The sequence below is a fragment of the Syngnathus scovelli genome, chromosome 20 (assembly GCF_024217435.2).
Source record: "Syngnathus scovelli strain Florida chromosome 20, RoL_Ssco_1.2, whole genome shotgun sequence".
Classification (NCBI taxonomy): Eukaryota; Metazoa; Chordata; class Actinopteri; order Syngnathiformes; family Syngnathidae; genus Syngnathus; species Syngnathus scovelli.
In genome coordinates, this window is record NC_090866.1 from 8,505,299 (window position 1) to 8,531,714 (window position 26,416).

Below are 26,416 nucleotides of genomic sequence, written 5' to 3' on the forward strand. Positions count from 1 at the left end.
ACATTATTATCACATCATACCTGATTTGCTGACACCTAGAAAGGCAGGTTAAACTCACTTTGACCTCTGGGATGTAAAACGCACATTAAGCAGGCGCATCCAGGGTCATACCTAGACCGAGTTCAAAAGGGTGATAGGTTATTTACGACAGTTGGCATGGTCGTAGACAACAGATGGTAACAATGAGATGCGTTCAATGTATAGTTTAAGGGCTTTTGTCTTTGTCGCACACAGTCATGACCTCTGGGGTAAGTTCATGGGAAAGGTGAGAATAGCTCATCCATAATAATAACGACACTAATGCAAAAGAGTTCTTGAAAGTGAAGCAGAATTGTGATTTTTTTCCAGTTAAACGCTTTTTTTAATTTGCTAATAAAATACAGGACACACTGTATCCAGTTTGACGATAAACAGAATTTATTGCGGATCAAACACATCGCGCACACATGTTCAGCGCTGATGGCATTTACAGTTTCAAGTAAGGATGCATCCACCCTGTCAGTGTTGCGAGGCGGTCTTCACAGAGGCCATTTGAGAATCTCATAGCGGAGGACATGCGTGTGAATGATAACATTAATAACCATGGCCTTGTTCTATTTAAGATGTTCGAGCAATTCCAGTGAGTCACAAATCTGGGCCGTGGAACAGGACTATCAGACAAAATGGCCTCTGTGAAGAGGATACAATCTAATAGCTGAAAATAATCAATCAATCGGTATTGGAGACTTACATGACTGCAGCTTTAAATTACTGAATGGACACAAGGTTGATTCTTTGGTTGAGTATTTGCACACGCAGCCAGGCGTTGTGCTCCGATATTGTTTTGGTATCTTAAAATCCACAGTGAACTGAATCATTCCCACAAATCCAGTTTTGTTCAGCCAGCTTGAAATGAAAAAGGGCAGTCAAGTAGCAAAGTGTGAGGAGCCATTTTGGACTGCTGAATGGAAAAAGAATCATTCTGTCCATAGGCAGAGAGAAAGCTGAATTGTAAGATTTCAATTGAATCAATGTAAATAAAGTTTCAATAGGATTTGATCCTTACAGTGGGGAAAATGACAGAGATGTGTTTTTTCTAAAAACGCACATTTACACTTCATCTGTCTTTAAGGCAGTGGTTATTGGGTTCTCCTTTCACTTTGCTTTTGCATAAAAAAACTTGAATATATATTCAACCTCTTTCTCAAACACACGTCGTTTCTCAATTCAGTACCTGGACAGTCAGCCGAGCCGCTAGAATACGAGCACCCGTGGAGTTATTCACATCGCCTAAACTTGGCAGCGGCGAACATCCCGTTCCAGATCTGTCTCAGCAGGACGCGACCACTCGAATATACATATGAACTCACGCAACAAAAGAATAGCAAAGCAAAAAAATAAATAAATACAAAAGCACACAGTGCTAAAACATCATTTCATCTCATCTTTTTTACCAGTCGGCCTTCTTTGATTGTTCTTTCTTCTTTCACATCCCTTATTGAATTAAAACTTACTAACGCATCTGCCTCCTCTTCACACAACCCTCTCTCACTTACTTGACCCTTCTAAAAAAACAACAACAAAATAAAAACATTTAAGCGCACACACACACGCGCATGCTTGGGTAAAAATCAGTAGGCTTCAGGTTCCTTATTTAGCTATGCTCGATTATGTCAACACAAAAAATACAATCACAGTGACAAGACAAACACTAATTCAGAGCTATACATCAGTAAATGGACTGCAGTTTTGGATCCTGTCCAGCAATATGTGTTTATATTATTGCCATGTGTTCCAATCACCACTGGCTAATAGGGAAGTTCCTTGTCTCCATTTTAGCTTCTTCTTTGGCTGGGATGAAACACCACACTGCCTGAGGAGAGTGGCAATATATCCAATTTACTGTAAACAATGTTTAGTTTTATTGTGGTATATCTACATTTAAGTAAATGCCCCTGATGTTCTCGAGATTGAAATTTCCTGGGAAAATACAGTGTAGCTTAAAAGAAGTTAAAGACCCTATAAACTATAACTAACTATATTAAATATGTTAAGATAATTGGTGGAAATCTGAAAAGGCAAAACTATTTGATATGTAGTAGTAGTACTGTACACAGTATTTACACCATTTCAATTTTTCTTTTTGGGCATGGCTAAAATAGTGCCTGGTCACGCAATTCGGCTTATTATCATTACTGATTACGTTTATTATTAATTTTGTTATCATTACTATCATAATTAAGTCTGACTTGACAGGCTTTGGGCTAGCATGGACACTTTAGAGTGCCTCGTCCTCAGCCGTGAGTTTGTGCACATCATAAGGGAAAGTCAGAAAAATGAGTAGATGTGTCGTCTGATGTGACAACCAGACCACCATTTATATCTCCTGCACACTTGTGAAAGACAGAGTTTCCTCCAAGTGTTTTAAACACTAACATTATTTGTTACATTTAATTTGGAGCTTAAAATAGAGGCTCATACTTACTGTTTGTATTTGTTCGTGATGAAAATTTAACCTGCTGGAGGAAGAAGAATGCTTCATGAGAATACACCCAAAAAACAACAAAGCAGTGTCATGATAAAATATGTTGCTACCACACATGGCTTCATAAGAACCACATGGGCCTCAGGGTTCTAAAACTAGATGCAGATGCATGGTCACAGCTGGATTCTTTCATGAGAAAAGACTTGTGGACAAGATGAAGGTTACTTCATTAACATCAAACTATGTGGAATACATAGAGCTGGACATTTTGCCAGTATACAGAATTTTAAAGTGTTATTACGGTAATGAGTGTTCACACTACACCAAACCCGGGGGTACACCAGGAAATGGTCTGCACGCTCCATCTTTGTTGGCGCCCGGCACATAAAGAAGGGCCGACTAATGAGACGGCACACTAATGAAGTACGAGGCAAAGTCATAAGGAAAAGATTGTAAAGTTGAGTTGTGTGGATCAGACATGCATCCGGGGGAAAAGGGCGGGAATATAACTAGTGCATGGAGATAAATTAAATAGCTAATTTCTTCTAAATAAGTCAAATTTAGAGCGTAGTCTTGAATCACATTGTGCTGCAGCATTCCAATGAGGACTGAAGTCTACTGTAAGCCACAAACAGCCTTTGTCTCCTATTTAGATAATCTGCTAAAAATGCCTTGAAAGTTGTGTTTAATTTAGTTTGAATTTGTTTGAATTCCAACACTATCTTGTTTTGAAATCATTTTTGGTGTAAAGGTGTGAGCAAAAAAAGAATCAACATTTTCCTCCAGCATTACCTCTGTCTTTTCCATTTAGCAATCTCTCCTCTTCCTCTCGACCTTCATCTGCTTGGAAAAAAAATGTTCCATTTAGGCGTGTATATGGATTGCAGCAGAAACATTTCTTTTAGTCACTCATAGAAAACATTATTATTACAGTCAAACTGAAAACTAAATGGTTGTGCAGCACAAAACAACAATCAGACGTGTGTGTGTGTGTGTACCAGAATGAAGCTCTTTGACCAGTGAGGACACAGTGTTGGTAATGGAGTCAGCTGCTACAAGAAGGTCATTCCTTAAATTTCTCCTGGGGCCTGAAGACATTCAACAACAAAATAATAAAATATATGACTTGAAACGGACCACCTTTAGCGTTTTAATATATATATAATTAAATTGTGTGCGTGTAACTAAGGCAGCATTTTCACTATATTCTAATTTGCCTAAAACGTCTGATATATATTTTTCACCTTTTGTCAAGGCTTTTTTATTGTAAAATATGGACGTAGGGCAGTTTAGAGAAAGTTTGTGTCGTTTAATGTTTGTGCTAGAACTACTAGATGGATGCAACAGAACCTAACCGGGCCAGGGAAGCAGTCTGGAGGGTTGGATACAAATTAAAGTGCTTCAAGTGCACTCAATTCCCTCCCCTGTAGGCCAAAACGTGAACTGCATTTGAATCTGCATTAAATCATTTTCACAATGCTACCTTGGGCAAAAGCCTCTTGTACATCTCCACCCACACCAGCAAGGGAGTCTTGGGTTGAATACATTTGTGGAGACGCGGTACCAACTGAGCGGGCAGGTGAAGGGCTCGGCCGGGAAGGAAAAGATTGTGAGGAACCTGCAGCCTGCGCCTACAAGAAAAAATTAATCAATATACTTTATGAAAAATATGAGATAACATTTGAAAAGAAACATGGAACTGTTGTAATTTTCGCAACCTGTCATGTATTTAATCATTTTAAATAACCCAAATGATTTAGTCCATCAAAAGTGGCGTTAAACTTACTGCCTGTCGCTGTTCCTCATCCTGCAGGATCAGAGCATGGGCAGGAGAAAAAAAGGGTGAAAAGAGAAGACATGAGCAGTGACAGAAAAGGAAAGGCTCTTAAAGAGAAACCAGAGGAAGTAAAATGAGATTATAATTAATAGCATGGAGCTTAGGAGAAAGATGTGGGGGAAATAAGGGGATTCGTGTGTGTGCGCGCGAGTACAAGCGATGAAATGCCACGCTTAATAAAAGGTCATAGTTCAAATGAGTGTGTGTGTGTAACCTTGAGTAGCTTCATCAGTCCCTCCAGCTGGACCATCAGTTCTCTCCGGCTCTCTTGCAGAGATGACATCCTCTGCTCCAGCTCATCTTTCCTCTGTCTGCAATGCGACAAATTACAATTTGCAGATTGATTAAGTTTTATTCATGAAAGATTGAAACGGCAGAATAATTTTGTGTGAAGATATCGCTGATATTTTCTGTTCGGTTCCATTCAGAGATCGCAATAATAATCAGTTATATTTGGATGAAGCTCTTACTCAACTTACTATATTGGGCAAATGTGCGTACATGGAGTTGAAAAAAAAAATAGTTTCACACAGCAAATCCCACCTGTTCGGTTTGTTGTTGTTATTATTGAAAAGCAAAAACATGTTTTTTTTTTTTTTGCACCCGGCTTTTCCAAACATCCATCTGTCATTGCCATCTGCCACGAAGCCTCCCGCTCTGTTCTGCGGAGCCTCACTACACATTTCTGGCTCGGTCAAACACTGTAGCTCACAATGTTGTGCGTGTTCACCTGAGCAGGCGAAGCTCGGCCAAGAGAGTCGGGTTGGTGCTGCCCTTTTCGGGACTGGGCTGGCACACGGCATCATGTTCGGAGCGGAGACGCTTGATCTCTGCCAAAATCTCTCTGTGTAATGAAACAGACAAGTACACTGAACATGACCGACCAAGCAGGGGGAGAAAACTAGACTTTTTATTTTTATTTTTTATTACATCATGGCTAAGTGATGATGGAAAAGGAAATGGAATATATTGCCCAATGAAAATGTGGGCTGATGAATCCAATATGAGTAAAAAATAAATACCTCAGAGATTTTACACTTCCCTACCTGTTTTTGGATTCCAGCTGAGCGATGAGCTCCCTCTTCTGTTTGTTCACATCAAAGTTGATGCTTCGAGTGGGTATCACCTAAACACACACACACACACACACAAGATGAACCGACATCGATCGCCAGTGTTGTGTGCATTCACACATGATTCAAACTTATGAGAGCTCACCCCTGAGCTTTCAGTCTCTGCCAATCGAGAAGTGTAGCGGGCGATAAGTTTGTGTTCATCATCTTGCCTGCCGGGGCTGGGTACGCTGCTAATAGAGAGATTATGTTTACTCTAAATTTAACATCGCTTTCCAACATGCAACCTTTTTTTAGTCAATAATTAAACAACAAAGCACCCAAGGCAAACGTGTTAAAAATTAAACAAGTTCTGTTAGTGCATATTAATTTTGCTTTGGCTGGTTAACCAATGTACTGTCATGTCATTTTTTTTTTTTGCACAAAAGTTACTGCAGGGTGAAATCCTGTAGAAAAAAAAAAAAATCAACTGCTATTTAAAGTAGCAGATGTTTCAAACGAACACATGACGCACCAACGATTCCCTGAACGGCTCATTTTTGTCGCAGTGCTCAACAGCACTGAAAACAAACTGACTTCTTGTCTTTTTTCCTTACTAACTATGTTTTCTTGCTGTTTGCCTTTACTTAACAAAAAAATGATGCCCTAAAATAATATATTTGGATTCCAATGAGTGACTCAGCCAAGTGACTCGCTCAAGTCCTGCCCTACTGTATCCCTGCAGCCTCTCACCGTGGGCTGCTTTGGAGGCGATTCACATAAGCGGCGATCAAAGCGTGCTCCTCGTTCATGCGATGAGCTGCTGCCAAACTGCTAACACAAGTTATACACAGCAAAGTAAGACATGGGCAAAAGTCTTGGGACACTCAGATGGCTACTTTGGTAGAACTTTTTATATTCCAGCATGACTGTAATTCTCATGTTAAGGAATATAAGACATCTAAAATCGTGCACCAAATGCTACACTGGTATTTGAACTAACGTTACCTCTTGGAGGACTCTGGTGCTGATGAAGACAGCAGCATGGCCGGACTTGGATTCCTGATAGGTTGAGCAGGGCTGCACATAGATAGCAAACACAATGACGATTTAAATCAACGTAGGCTGAAGTTGATAGCATCGACTTAGCCACTTGCATTCTGACACACATTCACACGCTTCGGTGTAGTCATGCAATGGCGAATCACTCGGGCCAGAGCAAACACAGACGGAGTAAAGATCACAAGAGGTACAAAAAGAAAGACAAAGCGATAAGTGAAAGGGTGAAAAAGACAAAAAATTGAGGACTAAAATGACCTAATGCTACTTCACTATGTGCATACTCACAGCTAAGTCCAGCGCCTCTGTGCTGGCCCGATTAAAAGATCAATGCTGGGAGGCATGCAATGAACCCATCTGCTGATGTTTGAAAAGTCAAAGACTGTGAATGCGGCCAGAGGGGGCGGAGCCGCCAAAAAAGGACTGGCTGGATTTGTTCTTTCCCTAAAGCTACCTGCATGTTCTGTGAATATGTAACGGGTAATAACAAATAACAAGTTGGTAAAAGTCTACTCCTGAGGAATAATTTACAACTGTCAATGAAAACCAAAGTGGAAGTTGGACTACACTGGCATCAGAACATTCTGAGAGATTATTATCGTGTCTGTTTAAAATAAAAGACCCACGGTAAATCGAGGAAATGCATTCACACGCCTAGTAGCCTAAAAATATTTTTAATGTGGAACTTATACTAACTTACACTATATTTGCGAGATTTAGGGTCCTCTCAGGTTCTTCTGGGTAAACTGGGTGGGAGGGTTCCCTGGACGATACACAACCCAGAGTTTTGCCCAGGGCTCGGCCCAGCTTGGTCGCAGGCGACTTCTGCATTAAGACAAACCAAATACAGTATGTGATCAAAACCTGAAGGTGTTCCTGAGTCAGTTAATATATGTGGATATTTTGCCCTTAGTTCTTATATGATTATTTTTCTTCTTCTCCATTTTAAACTGTCATGACTCACCCAGGACGAGTGCTCTTTCATCTGATGCTGGTTGCTATGAGAGCCGTTGACATTGCCACGCCAGAAGCAGTTTTGGCAGAGTTGGTACCCTCGGCAACGGAGGCAGCGATAGCGGAAGCCGGTCATACCGTTGCTACGACAGTACGAACACGAAACGGGATGATAGACTAAAAGTGAAAGAGAAATGAAATAAAGTTAAACATTCTGACGGAAACAATCACTTTTAATGTATGAATGTTCGTGTGTAAATCACAAAACAAAATGAACCCATGGCCAGTATATTGGTAGCTACCATTTTCCACGTTGGCAAGGCGATGCATGAGGGGCAGCCACACAAGACAAGGAGGCGGGTCGGATACAATGTCCAGGAACGTGTTGAGCATCACCCTCTTCTACAACAACAATTAAAAACAGACTCTTCAGAAAGACAAGCATCTCACATAAACGAATCAAACAGTTTAATCTGCAATGAGAAACCAATTAATTATCTGTAACACTATGAAACGGTTTTTAGACCTGTTGTGGGAAGCAGGAGCGGACCATGTTGTTTGTGTAGCCAAAGGACGGCCCTTCGTGCACAGCTGATGGCAACTTGAGGGCTTCCAACAGAAAATTGTCAAATTTGGACAGGACCATCACACCGCTGGAGTCTGAGACCTGAGAAAACACATCTGCACATACAGATAGATTAAGTTGACAGCAGCAGTAACATACATTCTCCACAAGGTGGCGCTTAAGTATAAAGTGTGCAATGAATTTTCATTATGAGGCAGGAAATTGCAGTAAAGCTTTTACAACTGGCTACTGTACTGAAAATATATATTTTTTTTATTTATTGCACATAAAATGATTTTAAAACACCCATCTCTAGTCAGGACAGTATCTGCTGTTACTTACAGCGGAGTTTGTCTACCAAGTTCCCTCCACATAGCACAGCCAGAATTGCCTTTATTGAGAACACTGTCAGTCGGCTCTCTGGTTCGCTGAAACGAGATATGTAGCGTCTGATAAAGTATTTGTCGTTTTTATATAAAATGTGGGGTTACTTTGTTTTTCTCATTTACCTCTCAATGGCGGCTAGTATGAAATCAACAAACAGGACAGTACTCTCTCGTGGCTTAATTGGGTGTGTGGTAGGCAGGCGCTTGCTGAGCTGGTTGAAAAGTGATGACACCAGGTTCTCCAGCCTGGTTACAGATATGCCAGCATTCAATTCCACTGCATTCAGCCCAGCGTCACGCACTGCTTCGATCACGTTGTATATGTCGATGAGATGCACTGCGAAAGCAAAAGAGAGTTTCACCAATACTTACGGAATGTCCTTTTTAGTTTCAGACTTACGGTTACATCTCTTCTGTATGAATCTCAGCTTGCAGGCTGTTCGATATGTCGAGAGACAAATGGCGTCAAAGTCCTGATCCGCTGTAACACAGAAAAGGCATTTTAAGAAAGCTCATGCCAGTCACTTTGGTAAAAAAAAGCAAACAATGCACTCACCAAGCTCCACCAGGATCTGCCTTCTGGCTGCTTCCGTGGCCGGTGGATCTCCCCTCCTTCTCTCTGTCCGGCCCCTCTCCTCCATCACCATCCTGCGTCAAAAAAAAAAATGACCAGAGATACGATTAGCAGTCATTTTGAGTTGTTAAATTTTTGCTTAACAGTCAGAAATATATATAAATAGTTTACACTTAGTATGGGAAAATATCCTGATGAATAATTCACCTCACAAAGCGTTTGTCCATGGTTGTTATAAATTGTGATTTGTATACAAAATTCATTCAAGCCTAATTCCCTAAAACATTCAAACATTTACTTCAAGACATAAAATTGCATTTACAGAAAATCTGTATGGAGGGAAAAAGAAAATGCAAACAAAATGGACACACTCTCCCATAAACCTGAAATACACCCAAATATTGGCATTCCTTGAATAAATATAGTGACAGGCTAGGCCACCCCCCATTCACCCACCACCCCCTATACACATTCCAGAGAGGATTTGAACATTTCCTAGGAGGCCTCATGCCAGACAAAAAAAAAAGGATTCCTCCTTTCAGTCAACCCACAAACACACATCCTTCTTAATCCTAGTTAGTCAAATACACGTGTAACTTGTCCAAGGGATCCTCTTTAGTGTACAGTGGTGGAATAATTGACGTAAATATTTAATTTTGCAGAATAAACAAATATTTTGGGCATTCGTAACCCCCCAAAAAATCTCATTCTCATTTTTTATGGAATCTTTTTTTCCTGGCTCATCATAAAATTATACAGTAAGTAATAAAATAATTACAGTATATAAAAAAACTCATAGCATTGAGTGCAGCAGCTGTCAGGAACCATCTCTAAGAGATGATGACTCTCTCGAGCTGGCCACTTCTTCCACACTCACACTGCTATTATCAACTACACAAATGTATCTGTGACACCAACATTTCGGATCTTCGTGGTGCAAAGTCTGCTTCTCATTTGAAATGTGGACGCTTGAAACCTTCTTTTGACATAATTGTCCTTGCCGCTATTACTCCCAACTAGGTCAGGACAGGAATAGTGTTGTCGCTACTGGGAGGAAAATGGCCACAGATCCACAACATTTTATATGAAACAAAATACACTTACAGGAAGTAAAAACGTAAGGAAATATCTCCATCCGCCTATTGCAGCTGTAATATCGTTCCCACTCACTCTTATGGAAGACTTTTGGCAATGTCTTTAGGGTGTGACTGTGGAAACTCTGTCTATTCATTCAGAAGAGTTTATCTCGGTCTAAATCCAATTAATTAAATATTTATTGTTGAAAAGTGAAATGGAAAGAATTTGGACAAATTAAACAAAAACTTGATTTATCCTTTAATTTGGGAACCAATTTTTTTATTGCCGTACCACTCAAAAATAGATTTTGACAAAATGGAAATGTAACGGCTTTATTTTCACATAACAGTAAAACTTTCTCCACCGCGTAAAATGTATTCTTGGTTTACGAGCAGTGAACACAAATAGGTTTAGAGCTGTGAATGTATCCTGAGAGGAACCTCGAAAAGGCAATGGGACCGATGCCTATAGAGAGTAGAGCGTAAATGGAAAGGAACCTTTGACATTTAAAGTTGACAGCATGTGTGAAGCTCTTCTGAGTTTGTGTGAGCCTTAATGCACTTTTTTTTTTTTTTTTTTTTTGCACCACGGTGTTTTATGATACTTGACATTTACCGAGCTCTGAATAAACAAATACAACTGATGTTTGGTGAGTACTAATCCAAACCACAGTTCTCCCAAGCACGTCTGGCTTCATTCAGTATCGCACGTAACTTTTGGGATTGTCAAATGCTGTCGTGTGGATGACGTTGTTAAAGTAGTCACACCATTTTATCATAAAAAAAAATATCCTGCTGTGGAAACTCAATGGGCGAGACTCAACTCTACCACTTGAAGGAAATATCTTATGTGACACGAGTGCATATGGTCATACCTCTCTGTGTCACGGGGGGGGTCACACTTGGCAAGGGGAACCTCAAAAATGTCTAAGAAAGAGAGAGACAGAAGAAAATGGCATTTTAAAAAGTATTTTAGCGATCAGACAGGCACACACATAGCAGTACAGTCTATTGCTATTAAAGTACCTGCCAAGTGCTGAATTAAAAAAAAAAAACTTAATAGCATAGCAGCGGGATGATAACCTACTGTTTCATTTTACAGCACAAGCTTTGTGACCTTGTTATTTTTAAGTGCGCAACAATTTGTCCCCATGCTGAAGCTGCAACAAACTCAATTGCAGTCGTCAGCAAGACTCGGGCGACAAAGAAGTGAAACATTTTCTCAATATACAGTCGGGCATTACCGATGTTATGTAGTCTGCCCTTGCCGTATATTTATACGCTGGATAATTCTGACAGCTGCACCGATGACTTTTTGAGTGAATGGAAACCTCAAGAATGTAGACTGGGAACTAAATCAACCCCGGCTCATTTTTTATAATCTGAAATAACAATAAAAGGCAGAGAGATAGTAAATCCAAAAATGTGAATGGGCATAACGAAACGTGTCGAAGTCCTTTTGACACATATTGTACAAGCCCAAGAAGGTTACGCCGTTACTTAGAATAATTCCAGCTTCACGCGGTTGTCGAAGCGAAATGTTAGCATGTCTTGTTAGCCACTTATTCTAAATTAGCACGTGGACAGCTGACAATCCAAAAGGTAGACTACGTCGGGTAAAATATCACACATTTTTGCTTACATATTTGATCATGAGAAAAGCTTGACCCTGGAATATCATTTTTGAAAAGGGAGTATCTGAAATTGTGTCGAATCAAGACAGACCACCCAACCAGTACACCCGTGCCACCATAACACAACGCCTGACAAAAACACTCACATACACACCTTTTTGCAGTCAGCATAAACAGCCCCAAAATAGTTTGAAGATGAATCCCACGGAAGAAGTTGGAAGATTCGAAAAGCAAGAAAGAGGCATCAGGCAGGCGAAGGCATACTAAAAAGGGGGTAAGAGGGTGTTTACCACCCTTTGGACAGCACACAGGCCCACGCAGGCATCACATAGCACAGAACCATTTGCAGCTGCTCTATATTCTCATGCCGACCCTGACAGGTCTCAAACTGTGTGTGCATGGGTTATGCATGATGCGCATGCAGTGAGAATAACTCTGGACAGACGTTACCGAAATACCCGTGCGAGCTACAGTATTTCTTTTCTACTGACTTAAGCCACAAATCCTTCCAGACATGTCAAGGTTTCAGCAAATTGAGAAACCAGGATGTCCATTCACACTTTGAGGTGCTCTTGATGGACATTTGAAAGTTGTGTTGTGTCAAATACCCAATTTGGAGGATTTAAAGTGGGATTAGTGGAATTATTTATTTCGAGGATTAGCAATGAGAATGTTGTGCGCCAATTTGGTGAATAATAAATGGAATGGAATCAACTGGTAATTTAAGTATTGTTTCTGACTCTCATGGAAAAATGTGAATTTCCCCAAAATGTGCTGGAGGGCTCTCATCGAAGCTTCTTATTAAATGACAAGTTGGTACTCTGAAAAGCCACTTTTGTATGAGCAAGAAGGAAAATTTAACCACATTGTGTACGTCACAGACCCTGAAACTCAAATATGTAATTCAAACTAGTGATTTGGAGTAAATCTGATACGTCTCAATGTTCAAATAGCACTGCACAGTCAAAGCTAAACTACATTTTTACAAAGGCCTCCATTTTGTATCATGACAAGAGTTTGCCATTTAATAGACATCAACTGTTTTTTGATGTGTGTGTCATATTGTTAATCATTTTAAATTTGTGCTTTCATAAGTCATAACAGCAATAAACTCTTCTGCAAGGTGTCTGGAGCTAATTACACAAAAACATTGGCACTGTTGCCACAACACTAGAGACAAAAACATCTGAATGAAACATAGTGGAACATCTATTAAGTTAGCTTTTTACAACTCTAATAAATAATTTGACATTTTTGCTTTTTTAGTAACTCTTATTCCAAAAGAAGGAGGGGTTTAAATAAGTGGTATGACAAGAACATGACAGAAAATTTGGTTCTATTGTACACTAAAATGGAACTTTAAGCAGTGGTGGTACATAAACCGGAAGGAAGGAAAGTCAAAACATCAGATGTTGAGACTTGAGAGTGACAACAAGACAGAAAGGGAACACCAAGAAATCGGAACTGAATGTGCGTTTCCTGGGCAATATAAATAAACTTGATTTGACTAATTCATGATAAACAGCATTAAAATATCTTTACTGATGCGAAGGAAGGCATGAATGGGTTTTCCTTGGCTCCCCAATTGACTAAACACACACTTCCACTCATTTAAAAATATTATACTTGGCATACAGAAGCTGAGGATCATCCGGATTTTAGGAAATGGACACCAATGTTTTTTTAATCCGATAATAACTGCTGTACAAGTACGTCATTTGATAGGCGAAACCAGTAAGGTAAAATAGGAAACTAACTATAGCGAAGTCCTGATTTAAAAAAAAAAGTTTGCACGACTCTCAAGTAATCATCACACAAAAAAAGAAGGGAGTGACGCCGCTATGCAAAACTTGAAGATACAATCTGAGCAAGCTTCAAATTAAAAAATATTTAAAATTACTGTAATCTGGTTACATTTGTAGCGGTGACGTGGGCGGCCATGTTGACGAAAAGTTGCTCACCCCCCCACAAACAGAAATCGTTCCAAATAAAACAGTCAGGTGTTGAATTATGTGATATTTAAACGGGTAAAATATCAAATAAAGAATTAAAATGAGAGATTATGCTCACCGACAGGTAATAGCAGCGGGGTTTACGTCATCTACACACAAACGTGAGGCTCTGGTTGAGTCAACTTCTCGGCTGCTTTTCTTGCGTTCCTCAGCTTTCGCTTGCCCCCTCGTCGTTTCTTCTTGCCTCAAATTATATTTAAGACATGTCGATGGCGTCCAGGTTTATATTTCCGTGGTAGCGAGCCATGTTTGTGCAGCCTCCGTGGCGGCTGCCTGCATGCCAGCCCGCCTGTACCGGTGACCGCTGACTGACTGTACAGAAGCATTTTTTGAAAGAAAGTCACTCCTCTTTACGCCATGTTCCCTCCCATTATTATGATTCCCTTTCGAACCAATTCACACCAATTTCAAACTCAGATCAGTTTGAAAACAGATTACACAGGAAGTCAAATGTTTATTGAGATTTAAAGTGTTCTTTTGACTTCCATTGTCTAATCGTTGTGACATTTACCAGCAATGTGTGACACAAACACATCCCAGAAAGTCACTTTGCAATGATTTAGGAAGATTAAAATACTTAGATCGTCCAGTAAGTATTCTTATAGGGTACGAAGTGGAGGTTTTTTTTTGACATTTCTCAATTTTTTGTTGATTTTCTTCCAATCAAAGTCCATAAGCACTGATTTTTTTTTTTTTTTTCCCTACAGCTGGAACTGCATTATACTGAGTTGTACCGGTATAAATTAAATTATACCTGTACATTTCCAGTGGGTTAGGTCAAGCAGGGCAAACAATGGAAATGGGGAATCAAAATATTTTTACTTTAATATCTCAATCGAGGCCTATTTTAAATTAATTTTGGCAAAAGGCAAACTACACCCTGGTCACCAATTAATGTAAGGGCACAGAGATTTCACATTGACGTCACTGAGTGGAAACTAAACCTACGCTGGCTGTGCAGAAATCATATTTGGAAACCAATTTACAATTGCAACAGAGGACGTCACAAAGTATTTTACAAAACAAGCAGGAACTGATCTTTCCCTCCTGTTGCAAACCTGGACTCTGCGTCATGTTTACGTTTGTGGGTAAATCCAATGTCCATCAATCATCGAGCGAGATAAAAACACAGCAAACAGACTCTGATCTTAACTTTGCTGATGAGCAGCTACTTAGACAGGAGCTCACTTTAAGCAGAAAAACATCATGAAGATATTTGCATTTTTGGTGGTCATCTTTGTCTTCAAAAAGGTAGGAAAACTTTTTTAAGAGCTGATTGCTCCTGAAGACTTTAAGCAGAAACTTGAATTCACCATTTTCATTGCTTGACCTATTCCACTTGAAATTTACAGATGCCAGGCTGCATCTCGTCCTGCTCCATAACGGGCTCGGTAGCCAACTGTGCCTTCAAGAACCTCCACTGGATTCCTCCCCTTCCTCCCAACATCACTCACCTGTATTTAGAGATGAACCACATCCATGAGATTAACTCCACTTCGTTGTCTGGCCTTGAGATGCTGCAAGTGCTGGACTTGGGTCATCAGTATTCAGCACTAGTGATCCAAAACAACGCATTCATCAGACAAAGACACCTCAGGAAATTGGTGCTGGGCTTTAATGCGAAGCTTCAACTTGAGCCGGAGGCCTTTTTGGGATTGTCGGGTTTGCAGAGTCTTTACCTGGATTACTGCTCACTTGATGAATCCATCCTGAAGGAAAATTATCTGAAACCGCTTTTTTCATTGGAAACTCTTGACCTATTTGGTAACCGGATCAAGAGAATCCAGCCTTCAATGTTTTTTTCCAATATGACTCATCTGAATCATTTGAATCTAAAATTGAATCGTATCAACAAAATATGTGAGCCTGATCTGGCTGCCTTCCGGGGAAAACAATTTAAATCCTTGAATTTAGACTCCAACAACCTTCAGGCTATGTTCAATGACAACTTTGATGCACATACTTGTGGGAACCCTTTCAGAGGAATATCTTTTGGAACACTTGACTTATCCCATAATGGTTTCAGCATAGACAAGTTAAGACTATTTTTCAAAGCTATCGAAGGTACTAAGATTTTTTTTCTCAAGCTATCAGGACATATAGGTAAAGGCTTTTCCTTCAGCAATCTTTTAGATATGGACAGAAGCACTTTTGAGGGCCTCAGGAACAGCTCAATCAAGATGTTGGATATGTCTAAAAACAGGATATTTGCATTACAACAGGGAGTATTCAATCCATTAGCACAAACTGAAGTTATTGATCTCTCACAAAACCAAGTCAATCAAATACACAAAAATGCTTTTGAAGGCCAGGAACATTTAAAAAAGCTCAACCTGTCTCATAATTTGCTCGGGGATATCCGTGCTCACAGTTTTGCTCCTCTGAGGAACCTGAAGGTGTTGGACCTCTCTTACAATCATATTGGTATATTTGGCTACCAATCATTTAGTGGACTTTTGAGCCTGGAGGTATTAAATCTGACTGGAAACTCCCTCAGGGAGTTCGGCTTCCCCAGCACTCTGCCGAGTTTAAGTTATCTTAATTTGAACGACAATAAATTGACTTTTGCAGCAGTGGACACAATAACAACTTTTGCCCCTAATGTCACATATTTGAACGTTCAGAACAACAAAGTAGAAAACCTGCAGAGTGTGTACATCTTTTTGACTAACCTGAAGAAACTCCAGCATCTTGTCTTTGGAGGGAATCCCATCAAGTGGTGCACAATGAATAGTCAAGCTTCTGAAAAGAAGCATAGCGCTGTTAAAGAGTTAGATCTTCACAGCAGCAACTTGCAGTCAATTTGGTCTCGAGGCAAATGTCTCGATCTGTTCCAAGGTCTTAACCATTTGGTCGAGCTGAGATTGAGCTCGAACAATTTGCGCTCCCTTCCGAATGGCATCTTCAAAGATCTCCCCTCTCTTCTGGGAATGGACCTCTCATCCAACACTTTAACCTATCTCCAGCCTGATGCATTTCCTAAGACCCTCAAATTGCTTAACCTCGCTAACAACTTCATAGTGTCCCCCAACCCGGCCCTCTTCCGAACTCTTAGCATCCTCAATTTAAATATGAACCGGTTTCACTGTGATTCAAATCTGACAAACTTCTTGAAGTGGACAAGAGAAACAAACGTGACCTTTTTGAGTCCCGTTAAGGACTTGAGATGTGAATTTCCTATAGCTTTCTATAAAGTTTCTCTCTTGGATTACTCCACTCATCTTCTTGGCACTGGAAGCATTTAACAAGGTTTAAACTGTAATATAGCTTTAGAGGGAATGCAGGCATTTATTCAAGTTGTACACTAGAGGGCAGCAAAGATCTAACAATCACCTACCAACTTTATCTCAACCGGTTGAGGTCCTGCTGTAACACACGAGGCATTATTTTGTTTTAATTGAGTTCAAGAATAATTGTGCAAGTAGAAAATGTAAACAATTAGTTTTATTTAGAGCAACAATATTGTTTGAGTTTGTTTGAATTATTGTCACAACTATACCACTCATTCCAGAATAACACTGGCATACTGTTCTCAGAGTCACTCCTGCTGTTTTAATAAAGCTGTAAAATGGTCATGAGCTTTTAGTGAGCTGTGTACATTTTAATGCTTTTATATAACCAAACTAATATCAATAATAGCATTTTAGCTTAGCTAATTCACAATTAGCAGCTAGCAATAAACTTTACATAAAGTACAGTACGTTCTAGCATAGGGTTAGCGTCAAGCTAATCACCAACTCACATTCACTCTAATTACCACAAGAAAACATGATACAACATAATAAAATAGTATTTAATACACCTAAGATTCTGGTTGGTTTTAATCAATTTCATTACCAAGATAAAATGAGTTATAATAGCAGATTAGCATTGAGGCCTATCATCTTACCATGCAGAGGCCTTGAAAACAGCTCCTCGCGTTGATATACTCATAAACCTTGTTGTCCTATTAATCAAAAAACTCATTAGATAATGATAAAAGTGACTGAATAATTTTCACGGGAGAATGCTCGCTCACCAGTAGTCAGCTTGACCTGGTATTAGAGACTCTGTAGCGGAATGAAGGATTACATGTAAATGGCACAGATTTACCAATCATACATTTTATGTGGGTTAAAAAAAAAGACACTGAAACCGTAAACACACTTGATGAAATAGCAAAATACATGAACGTTTGTGTCAGTGTTTTTATTCATGTTTTTTTTTTTTTACCCAGACAGATGAGCTCAGCATTACTGGCTTTTGCTATTTTACATCCATTATAGATACATATTAGACCACGCCCCCTACTCCACTAGCCATTACTCAATTGACAGGTTACCATGGAGACCGTCTCCGTTTTCCACCTCCTCCAACAGTCGTCCCTCACTTCCTGATTGTCTTTGGCTCGCTGCTTCCATCCCTCCCCCAGCCTCTTTTTTTTCCCCATCGGTATGTCACTTCCTTCCTCCCCCACACAGCTCTCTCATCGTCATATAATATTTGACAAGGCCGACATAGAACGGATTTAATTGACACGTGTATTACAAGGTTTATACTGTACACAGAGACAATGTACAAAGACATATTTATTCACATATTTTTTTGTCCTAAATCACATTCACCCTGCCTTTACCATCAACACTAAATGGTTTCGTCTTACAGATGCATGAAATAGAACAAATGGACAGAAATGTGTCACTCGTGAAAAAAATCTACCCTGACTAATAGTTTTGCTTGACTCCCTCTGATATTTAAAATCAAAATTCATTCACTAATGCAATATTAAGGAGCAAATGTTTGCATTTGCACCACAATCATTTATCATATCAACAATATTAATTTGCATTCCTCCCTCATTAAAGGTAAACTGCATGGAACCTTCATGAATGTGAAATTGGGTGAAGCTTCAATAGGCCTTGCGAAACAAAAGCGGGTCAATTACTTGCTCTGATTGTGATGTCCACTGCAAATGGTTAAAACCAATGGAACTAGTATTGTATTAGCATAGGTCAAAATCTAGTTTGCTCTGTATTTGTTAGGCTTGTTGGAACCCTTATAAGGGCACTCGCTGAAATACAGATAATTATAAGAGTTCATTATTTTTAGACATAAATATTCTATTTTCGAATAATAATATAGTACAGTACTGGATTTATATAACATTATTTTCCTTCAACCTTTTGCCAGTAGTTCTGCCTGAATTTTTATGAAGTCTTGATCTGAAATAAATATGTTAAATCAAATTATTGGTCATTAGTGTGTAGAAATGTGTGACTCGACCTATAATTTTTTCTTTCGTTCGATGTTAAGGCATAATTACGCATAGTGACTATCTTTAATTGACCCACTGAATATCTTTTGCAGTGAATGAAGAAAAATGACATGTGGACATTACTTCCTTGTGGGAATGCATATTCAAGACATTTCATTTGAACCCTTAAAGACACAAATACATTAAATATGTACACTCATATACAGGATAGAAGCCACTTTGGTGACACAAACACACACACACAGACATTTCCAACTGTCTTTGCTCCCTCACATGCAACAAAGGTTAAATTTCTTTTGATGAGCTTTGTAACTTACCATTTTTTTGTGTTGCTCCAGAGGTGTTGTTGTATGTCGCAGCACCGAAATTCCGCAGCAAAATAAATAACAATAAAAACACACCCTGCTAAAGCTTCAGTATTTCACTGCGCCGATTCAGACATGGCAGTGGTGCAAGCCGAAAGGGAAACGTTAGAAGAGGAAGAAGTGAGAGACTTCTGGTTTTGACACCTGCAAAAAAAAAAAAAAAGGAATGGTTCTTTAAAACCCAAATACGTCACAATAAAAAAGAAATGACTGAAAATCGGAATCACAGGTTAACAAGATTATACATGAACAATGAGATTACAAACTGCTGGAACAGTGATGGGGGTGGTTAATCGCGAATAATTTCATTTAGATGCATGATGTTAAACCATTGACACCAGATAAGGAGTAACAAAAATGATATTTATATATATAATGAATTTAAGTGCATATTAGTTATCTGTTTTATATACAGTTTAAAAATCAATTAATTAAATATACTGTATTATAAAATATAATAAAATCATTTTTAACAAACATATTTCATATTTTACATCACTGTTCGATTTACCAGGAGTTAGATTTGTGAACGCCGCTGTCATTGGTAGGAAAGTTGTCCACAGGAAAGCTTTGGTTCAGGTCCCTTAAGCGAGCCAGTGAGGCAGTGTTTGGTGGGTTCATGTCCAGCTCCAGAAACATAATGTTCTCAGCCTAAACACATGCACACACGGTCAATATAAACTTAACTGCACGCTAAAATGATCATAAAATATGACAATCTTACCCGGAATCTGTTATTAGTGCCCATCGTTATGGCAACCCTGGCATACTGACTGATTGGTCTTTTGTATCCAACGGCAGATGTTGGCCTTTTTTTCATCTGCAGGGGTTTGCTATATAGGCGAGGAAGTGGCGACCGAAATCAGAAATCAATGAGGAATAGGTCGTATTACATGTGCATGCCGCGTGGATCCGTCTATTTAAAACACTGACCTCTCGGCAGGAACCAGAGGCTGGAATTTCCACTGATCTTCTTCGGCGTCAAAAGTCATTCTGCTCATGATCTTATTCTTCTCCTCTGGAGGGATGAAGTTCTCAATGATTAAATACCTACACAAGAATGAATGTGCCAACGTTAATATCGGGTTTGAACACGTAAGACTCGAGAGGATATATGTCAGAATGGCACGCTTATTATTGAAATATATGTCACATGGAATTCGGATTATCAAAGCGAGTGACGCTATTTCCTTACTTGAACTTGAGCTCTCGAGTGAGCTCATTTTGTGTTTGCTCCAGCTCCTGACGGCTCCTCACATGCTCGTCATTTACATCCTGGATCTCAGCTTTGATGCACTGGAGCTTGGCGTACAACTATAAGGAGAGAATCAGAAAGGAAAATATTCAAGTTCCTCCGATAAAATAACCCATGCATGGGAGGTTCATTGAAGATCCAGCGTTCGAACTGTCTACCTTCTTGAGTTTCTTGGTTTTGGCTTCAACCTCTTGCTGAAGAGAAGTAAAAGTCTCCCTCAGCTCCAGCGTCTCGTCATCCTGGACCATCATCTGCTGCTGCATCTCTCTCTCATTGCGGAACTGGAAGCATTTGGAGAAAAACAACAATAACAATCTGCAGCCATTAGGGTACATTCCACAAAGACACATACCTGCTCGGCAATTTCCTGCCTTTTCATCTCCAGCATCTTCTGCTGCTCATTGGTGTGGTCTATGATGTTCTTTCCGCCGACCAACAGCTTGCTCTCCATTGCCTGGGATAGACCAAAAAAAAAAGCATGAGATCAATATTTAAACAGAAAACGCATCAAATGCATTTTTAACGATGGCTACCTCCTTGAAAATGCAATGACACTGCACATCTCAGTTATTTTTTTTTTTTACTGATTTAAAGAAATAGATAGATGTACTTTACATTTAAGGGGAAATATTGTGAAAAGATGATTTTTAAAAGTGCCTGTATAAAAATAGTTGCACTGTTGGGCTGATCTTGTGAGCATCCCCATGATGCCACACTAAGCTAGAACAAGCTGAGCTGTGCTCCAGCATGATAAATTAAACATCGTCTGGGCGCATCAATAAAAACCTCATTAATCTTGCTTCATGACTCATATGCGAGCTGTAAAGTCTCTTACGTGTTACTTTTCATCACTGTATCGTTGTAAATCAAATCCACATAGCATCCAAAATCCATCCAATGGCGGCCATTTTGTCACTTACTGTCCACTGAAAATGCCATCACAGTTGCCAGGTCACAAATGCAAACTAGCAAAAAAAGAAAATGGATCCAAAAGACAACCCACATTTTTTCTGCTTTAACAATTCCGTGTGTGTTTAAACTGTAACTGTGAACTTGCACATACCAAACTGTGCCGCTGTCCACTTAATTGCACGAGAAAACACACAAACACTTGTGTAATGGGTACAGTGGAGTCCTTCAGAGAGAAAATGGTGAGGCTTTTACAGAAAGCCTCTTTGTTTAGGGGGGCTGCCTTTGTCTTGTGTGTGTGTGCTTGTTTCCATCCATCTCTGTGAGGACAAACAATATTTTAAAAAAAGCAACTTCCCCTCCTGGACCAAAGGGACCGGACTAGTTGGTTTCAGACTTTTATGGTCCCCCTCCAAACTTTGCAAAGAGGTTCTCTGGAATGTATTGAAAGGGTGCTGTGCCGTTGTATCATGTTACAGCTATAAAAAGATGTGTGTGTGCATGTGTGTCCTTTGTGTCCAACCACATTCAATGCGTGCCATTAATGGGTCGATTCATGTTCCTCCCTCATGCATGTTCCTTCCTCTTGATAGGCTGCTTATTGTTACAGAGGAGAGTACTATACAGGCTTTAGGTCAGTAATCATTTATGAGTGCCTTGGGATTTTCCGTAAGTGTTTGTCAAAACCGGAGATATTTATCTCCTTAGTATTTAATATTGTAAGTCCACATTGTGTATAAATGGCGAATTCAGTCATTGTATTTCGTACATTGTCATTATTTCAGGAGTAGACCATCTGCAGGAACACCGAATGACTCAACGCAGCCTCACAAGGTTGCTCCTGACCTACTTTATATTTTGTTGTCCTGTTGTGTTCAAAGAGCAGGGGACTTAATTGCATTGCATTTTGATCTTATCTATAATTGGTTATTTATAGATTCAGCTGCTTCCTGGCCGATGTGGCTCTCTGTCAGGACCATTTTCAGTTTGAGAAGATGCTAAACATTAGTATGCGAGATGTTTTATGTAGAACAGATTATTGAACTCGAAATTACTTGTGATTCGTTGACAGAAAACAAGCATGACTAACAAAAAGTTTTGGTATCCAGGGATAAACAATATTTTGAGGGACACTGATGCAAGGCCAGGAAATACTTGACCTCAATCATCTTCTCCCTCAAGGCGAGGGAGAATTTTGCTGATTCCCGTGGCTGACAGCACTCAGCACAGCCATCCAGTCAGCATCAAACATGAGAACTTGCACTGTGCAGTGAAATCATAGAAGATTTGATACGGGTCGGCGCTATCAGGCACGCACTGCTCTGAAGGACAACGTGCTGGGAAGGAAATGAAATACTCAGGGCGGAATTATTAGGCTCTCATTACACTCCACCCCAGAGGACATTCCCACATGACCTCATATGAGAGAAATGTAGAGAAACATTTATTTCACAATGTTTAAGATCAATACAGAGATCCAGATTCTCACCTTGTACTTGGCAGTGAGTTGCTCAGTGGCTTCCTGCTCTTTGCGAAGATCTCCCATCATCCTCTCCTTCTCGCCAAGAAGCCTCTGCTTCTCATCGGCCAGGAGTGATCGATCTCCTCTGATGGCCTCCTTCTCCCTCTCCAAACGCTGCTCTTCTCGCTTGACATACTCCTCGGCGTTCTTCTCCACCTCCTCCTCCTCTTCACACTCGGTGTCTTCATCTGGATCTGAGCCTTCATCGTCCTGCCGCTCCTTCTTCTGCTTGCTTCTCCACTTCCTGTGGTTGAGCTGAGCTCTGAGCCGAGCAATCTCACTTTGAAATTCTCGGAGGAGGGCGTCTTTGGGGTCCTCATTGACTCGGGGCCGGTTCTGGATGTTCTTGGCTCGGTTTGCGTAGCGAAGAGTGGTGAGAGTTTCGTCGTAGTGTTGCTGAGCAGGGCCTAGAGTGGCCACCATGACAGTCTTGGCATTACCGCCTAGTGAGTCTTGCAAAAGACGGGTCAGCTTTGAGTCCCGGTACGGCACGTGGCCACTGCGGCCATCTGCAAGCGCAGATATCACGTTCCCTAATGCGGACAGAGAAAGGTTGATTTTTGCCGCTTCCTTCAGGCGTTCCCCCTGGACGCCTGTCTTGGCCTGCCGCTCACTGCCGGCCAGATCCACCAGGTTGAGGCGCCCCACCCGGATGTGCTTTCTCCCATCCGGACCAGGTTGGCCACACTCCACCGTGATCAGAAATAAGGCGTGGGACCTGGACGAATACTCGTTCATGTCGGTGGCCGCAACAGCCCTGGCTTGGTTTCCCACATTCATCACCTCTTCTATCTCCTTGATGCTCTTGCAGACACAAGAAGTGAGGTCCGGGACATAGACTCCAGTTTCCGGACTCTCTCTAAGCTCCAGTCCCCGGGCGGTGGCGTGGTTGGGATCCAGCAGATCACGGATCTCCTCACGATAGATCTCGAGGTAAGACGCCCGGACCAGGTACTGCTTATCAGACTGCGAGCGTGAGATGTGCGTAAAGATATGGTCAAAAGCGTTGGGTATCACACCTCGTTTCTCTGGGTCCAACCACATCCCCTGCATGGTGTAGGTCTTCCCTGTTCCGGTCTGTCCATAAGCAAATATGGTCCCATTGAACCCAGCTAGCACAGAATCTATGAGAGGCCTGACGCTCTCATCGTACAGATCTCGTTGTTTGGAATTGGCATCGTAAACAGCATCGAATGTAAACGTTTTCTGGGGTTCACTGTGTGATGCTCGAGGATTCCTGAGGATCACCTGTCCTAGCCGCAGGTCCATCTGAACAATCCCCCCAGAAGGACCGTTGGATTCCTCTTTTCGGTTCAGAGGTCGACATCGAACAACCACCTTAACCGACTCACTGCTCTTATTCTTTGACATGGCTGGCGTCTTGTTGTTTCAAGTCACACAATGACAATAAATTTAAATACAAACAAAACCTTCCTGGTTACTAGCTTTGTGTCACCATATGTTTTCTTTTTCACAACATTCAGCACGACATGATCATTTCTTCAGCGAAAATAAATAAGCATAGCATGACATCCTATCGTCTCAATCCCCCCCCGAAAATTAGCATAAATGGTATCAGCTCTCACGCGTTGGCTCGACGCTCCATTGCCGCTCCGTGTCCACACTAAAAGCCAAAAAATCCCAATGTGTCAGAAACAAAAAGACGGGTATTTCGCTCATATCTTCTTTTCACACGCCCAGTGGGATCCACATCCTTCAGTCGGTGCGTTCAATGATGCTCCGTCTGGTGCTCGGGTGTGGGTCTCCGAGAGACAGATCCCTCCTCCCGCGTATACGCGCACGCCCCCGCACACAAGCTTACGCGAACGCATGCACGCGCACAGTCATTCGAGCTGCACGCCCCAGATCACTGCGGAGTAGAGCGAAGCACGACGGGATATGTAGTTAATCACGCAGCAGGTTGTTCGATATTTTATTTATTTATTATACGTGTATTTATTTGTCTCCTAAACAATATATAACAAAGTTGCAAAACGTGTTATCAGTCATAGTAAGTATACTTACCACAAAATAATACAGCAATATAAACACTGGAATATTGCTGTGTTATTTTTTGGTATATTTCGAGACTTTTATAAAGAAAAATACGTTGATTTGTCACAAAATTAATGTAGAATGAGGACGCGTAAAATTAATGATGCCACCGCGGTGTGGTTAAAATACGGCCCAACAACGACATCTACTGACAGAATAGTAGAACACACGCTGACCTACACCTAACTAATGTTTTGAAAAGAGACAAAAATACTTTTTTTCCAGGTACACGTGTAGGTGACGTTTGGGAAATTTTCTTTTAGGAAAAACTTGGTGAAAACATCCCAAGAAATTTGCATTGTGTCAGATATAAAGCAGAATGTTACAAACAGCATTACTATAAACGTTATTAATAAATGTTTTACAACTAAATAGTATTACGTCATTAACTTCAAGAAAGGATACAAATAATTTACTGTTACTCATTATGTTTATTTTATTATTAAATAAATATCGTGATGGAACTAAGCGTCAAATAAAAACATCCTGTGTTGAAAAGTTTGTTTCTACATTCATTTCCCTCTGCAATCCCACCATGTTCCTGTGTACATTATAAAATAATATTTGAATAATATAAAAGCAAAGAAACTTATGCAACCAAATGTACTCGACAGATTTGCCTTCCGGTCTTAAAAATTACCATCTGAGAAACTATGAATGTTTTGTTTACCACTGTTATTCAAGCGCTGCGTAATTATCCCTGAGGGCTTGTGCAGCTAAGTGAAGAACGTATTGTGATATGGACAATTTCTGTGTTCAGACATGATTTATCAGTGAGTGCAAGGATCAACTGTGGAGTTAGAGTACAGAATGAAGATAAATAGAATAAACGTAAATACTATGTACATTTTGATTAGCATGCTATAGCTGGTCAAATCAAAGCATATGTGATGCTTGTTTTACGAAATAGGACGAATCCAATAGTTCTTTTACCGGGCATACTAGGGAGTTGACATCTTGGTTTTCTCGAGTTAAAACCAATGTAACAATTATTTTTTTTACAGTATTCATAGTTTCCACTGCATCTTAATCTCAGACTCTTGTCTTATTGCCATAGCAGCACAGTAACATTAGCTTTTGGGATGAGTTTGTATGTAGTTTCTTTACCTGTCAAGTCTGTACTTGGCGGTAGTGACATACTCTGCATTCTTGGAGGAGTGTCTGAAGGGGAAGAAGGGGAAAAAGTTCGACACAACGCCAACTCGTGACATGCTAGTGTTATTATAATAAATATGTGTGATGCTTGCGTTCAATATCATTGCGTGTAAAGTTTAAACCGGGTGAATTACCTTTTAATTCCGAAAAGGAGACATGGGGAAACGCCCGTGAAAGCATAAGTACTTAATTATGACATCACTTGGCCTGACTCACAGCTGGGAGAGTCACCGCATCAGTTTCAAACTTGCCATGAAAAAGTGAATCACACCCAGAGAACGCCGTGGA

At 40.3% G+C, this 26,416-nt stretch overlaps 3 protein-coding genes across 21 annotated transcripts; 1 reads left to right on the forward strand and 2 right to left on the reverse strand.

Moving 5' to 3' along the window:
* Positions 1–394: 394 nt before the first annotated feature.
* Positions 395–16,335, reverse strand: dtnba (dystrobrevin, beta a). 18 transcript variants are annotated; one of them, XM_068649145.1, is made up of 25 exons: positions 16,286–16,335; positions 15,068–15,166; positions 13,672–13,925; positions 11,212–11,349; positions 10,843–10,894; positions 8,874–8,965; positions 8,718–8,798; positions 8,441–8,654; positions 8,274–8,359; positions 7,893–8,047; positions 7,669–7,768; positions 7,377–7,543; positions 7,113–7,237; positions 6,362–6,433; positions 6,107–6,187; positions 5,520–5,607; positions 5,348–5,427; positions 5,032–5,145; positions 4,516–4,612; positions 4,251–4,271; positions 3,948–4,095; positions 3,463–3,552; positions 3,257–3,307; positions 2,465–2,498; positions 395–1,852 (listed from the first exon to the last, which is right to left on the reverse strand). In XM_068649145.1, the coding sequence occupies exons 6-24, from the start codon at positions 8,962–8,964 to the stop codon at positions 2,491–2,493; spliced, it is 1,869 nt and encodes a 622-aa protein (XP_068505246.1). In that variant the 5' UTR covers position 8,965; positions 10,843–10,894; positions 11,212–11,349; positions 13,672–13,925; positions 15,068–15,166; positions 16,286–16,335; the 3' UTR covers positions 395–1,852; positions 2,465–2,490. The 18 variants fall into 18 exon arrangements, with proteins under 18 accessions (XP_068505246.1, XP_049612867.1, XP_049612865.1 ...); XM_049756910.2 differs by lacking the exon at positions 11,212–11,349 and having other exon boundaries at positions 5,520–5,604; positions 6,107–6,184; XM_049756908.2 differs by lacking the exon at positions 11,212–11,349 and having other exon boundaries at positions 3,257–3,304; positions 6,107–6,184.
* LOC125990132 (toll-like receptor 5) lies at positions 14,747–17,191 on the forward strand. Its single transcript, XM_049756897.1, has 2 exons — positions 14,747–14,864; positions 14,966–17,191. The coding sequence occupies exons 1-2, from the start codon at positions 14,820–14,822 to the stop codon at positions 16,856–16,858; spliced, it is 1,938 nt and encodes a 645-aa protein (XP_049612854.1). The 5' UTR covers positions 14,747–14,819; the 3' UTR covers positions 16,859–17,191.
* LOC125990126 (kinesin-like protein KIF3C) lies at positions 17,038–24,735 on the reverse strand. 2 transcript variants are annotated; one of them, XR_007488822.2, is made up of 10 exons: positions 22,886–24,735; positions 20,840–20,941; positions 20,646–20,768; positions 20,428–20,546; positions 20,166–20,282; positions 19,957–20,065; positions 19,744–19,883; positions 19,185–19,376; positions 17,632–17,662; positions 17,038–17,559 (listed from the first exon to the last, which is right to left on the reverse strand). XR_007488822.2 is itself a non-coding variant. In XM_049756887.2 (8 exons), exons 1-8 carry the CDS (start codon positions 24,287–24,289, stop codon positions 19,289–19,291), a joined length of 2,202 nt encoding a protein of 733 aa, XP_049612844.1. In that variant the 5' UTR covers positions 24,290–24,735; the 3' UTR covers positions 17,783–19,288. The 2 variants fall into 2 exon arrangements, 1 of the variants encoding a protein (XP_049612844.1); XM_049756887.2 differs by lacking the exons at positions 17,038–17,559; positions 17,632–17,662 and having other exon boundaries at positions 17,783–19,376.
* Positions 24,736–26,416: the final 1,681 nt, after the last annotated feature.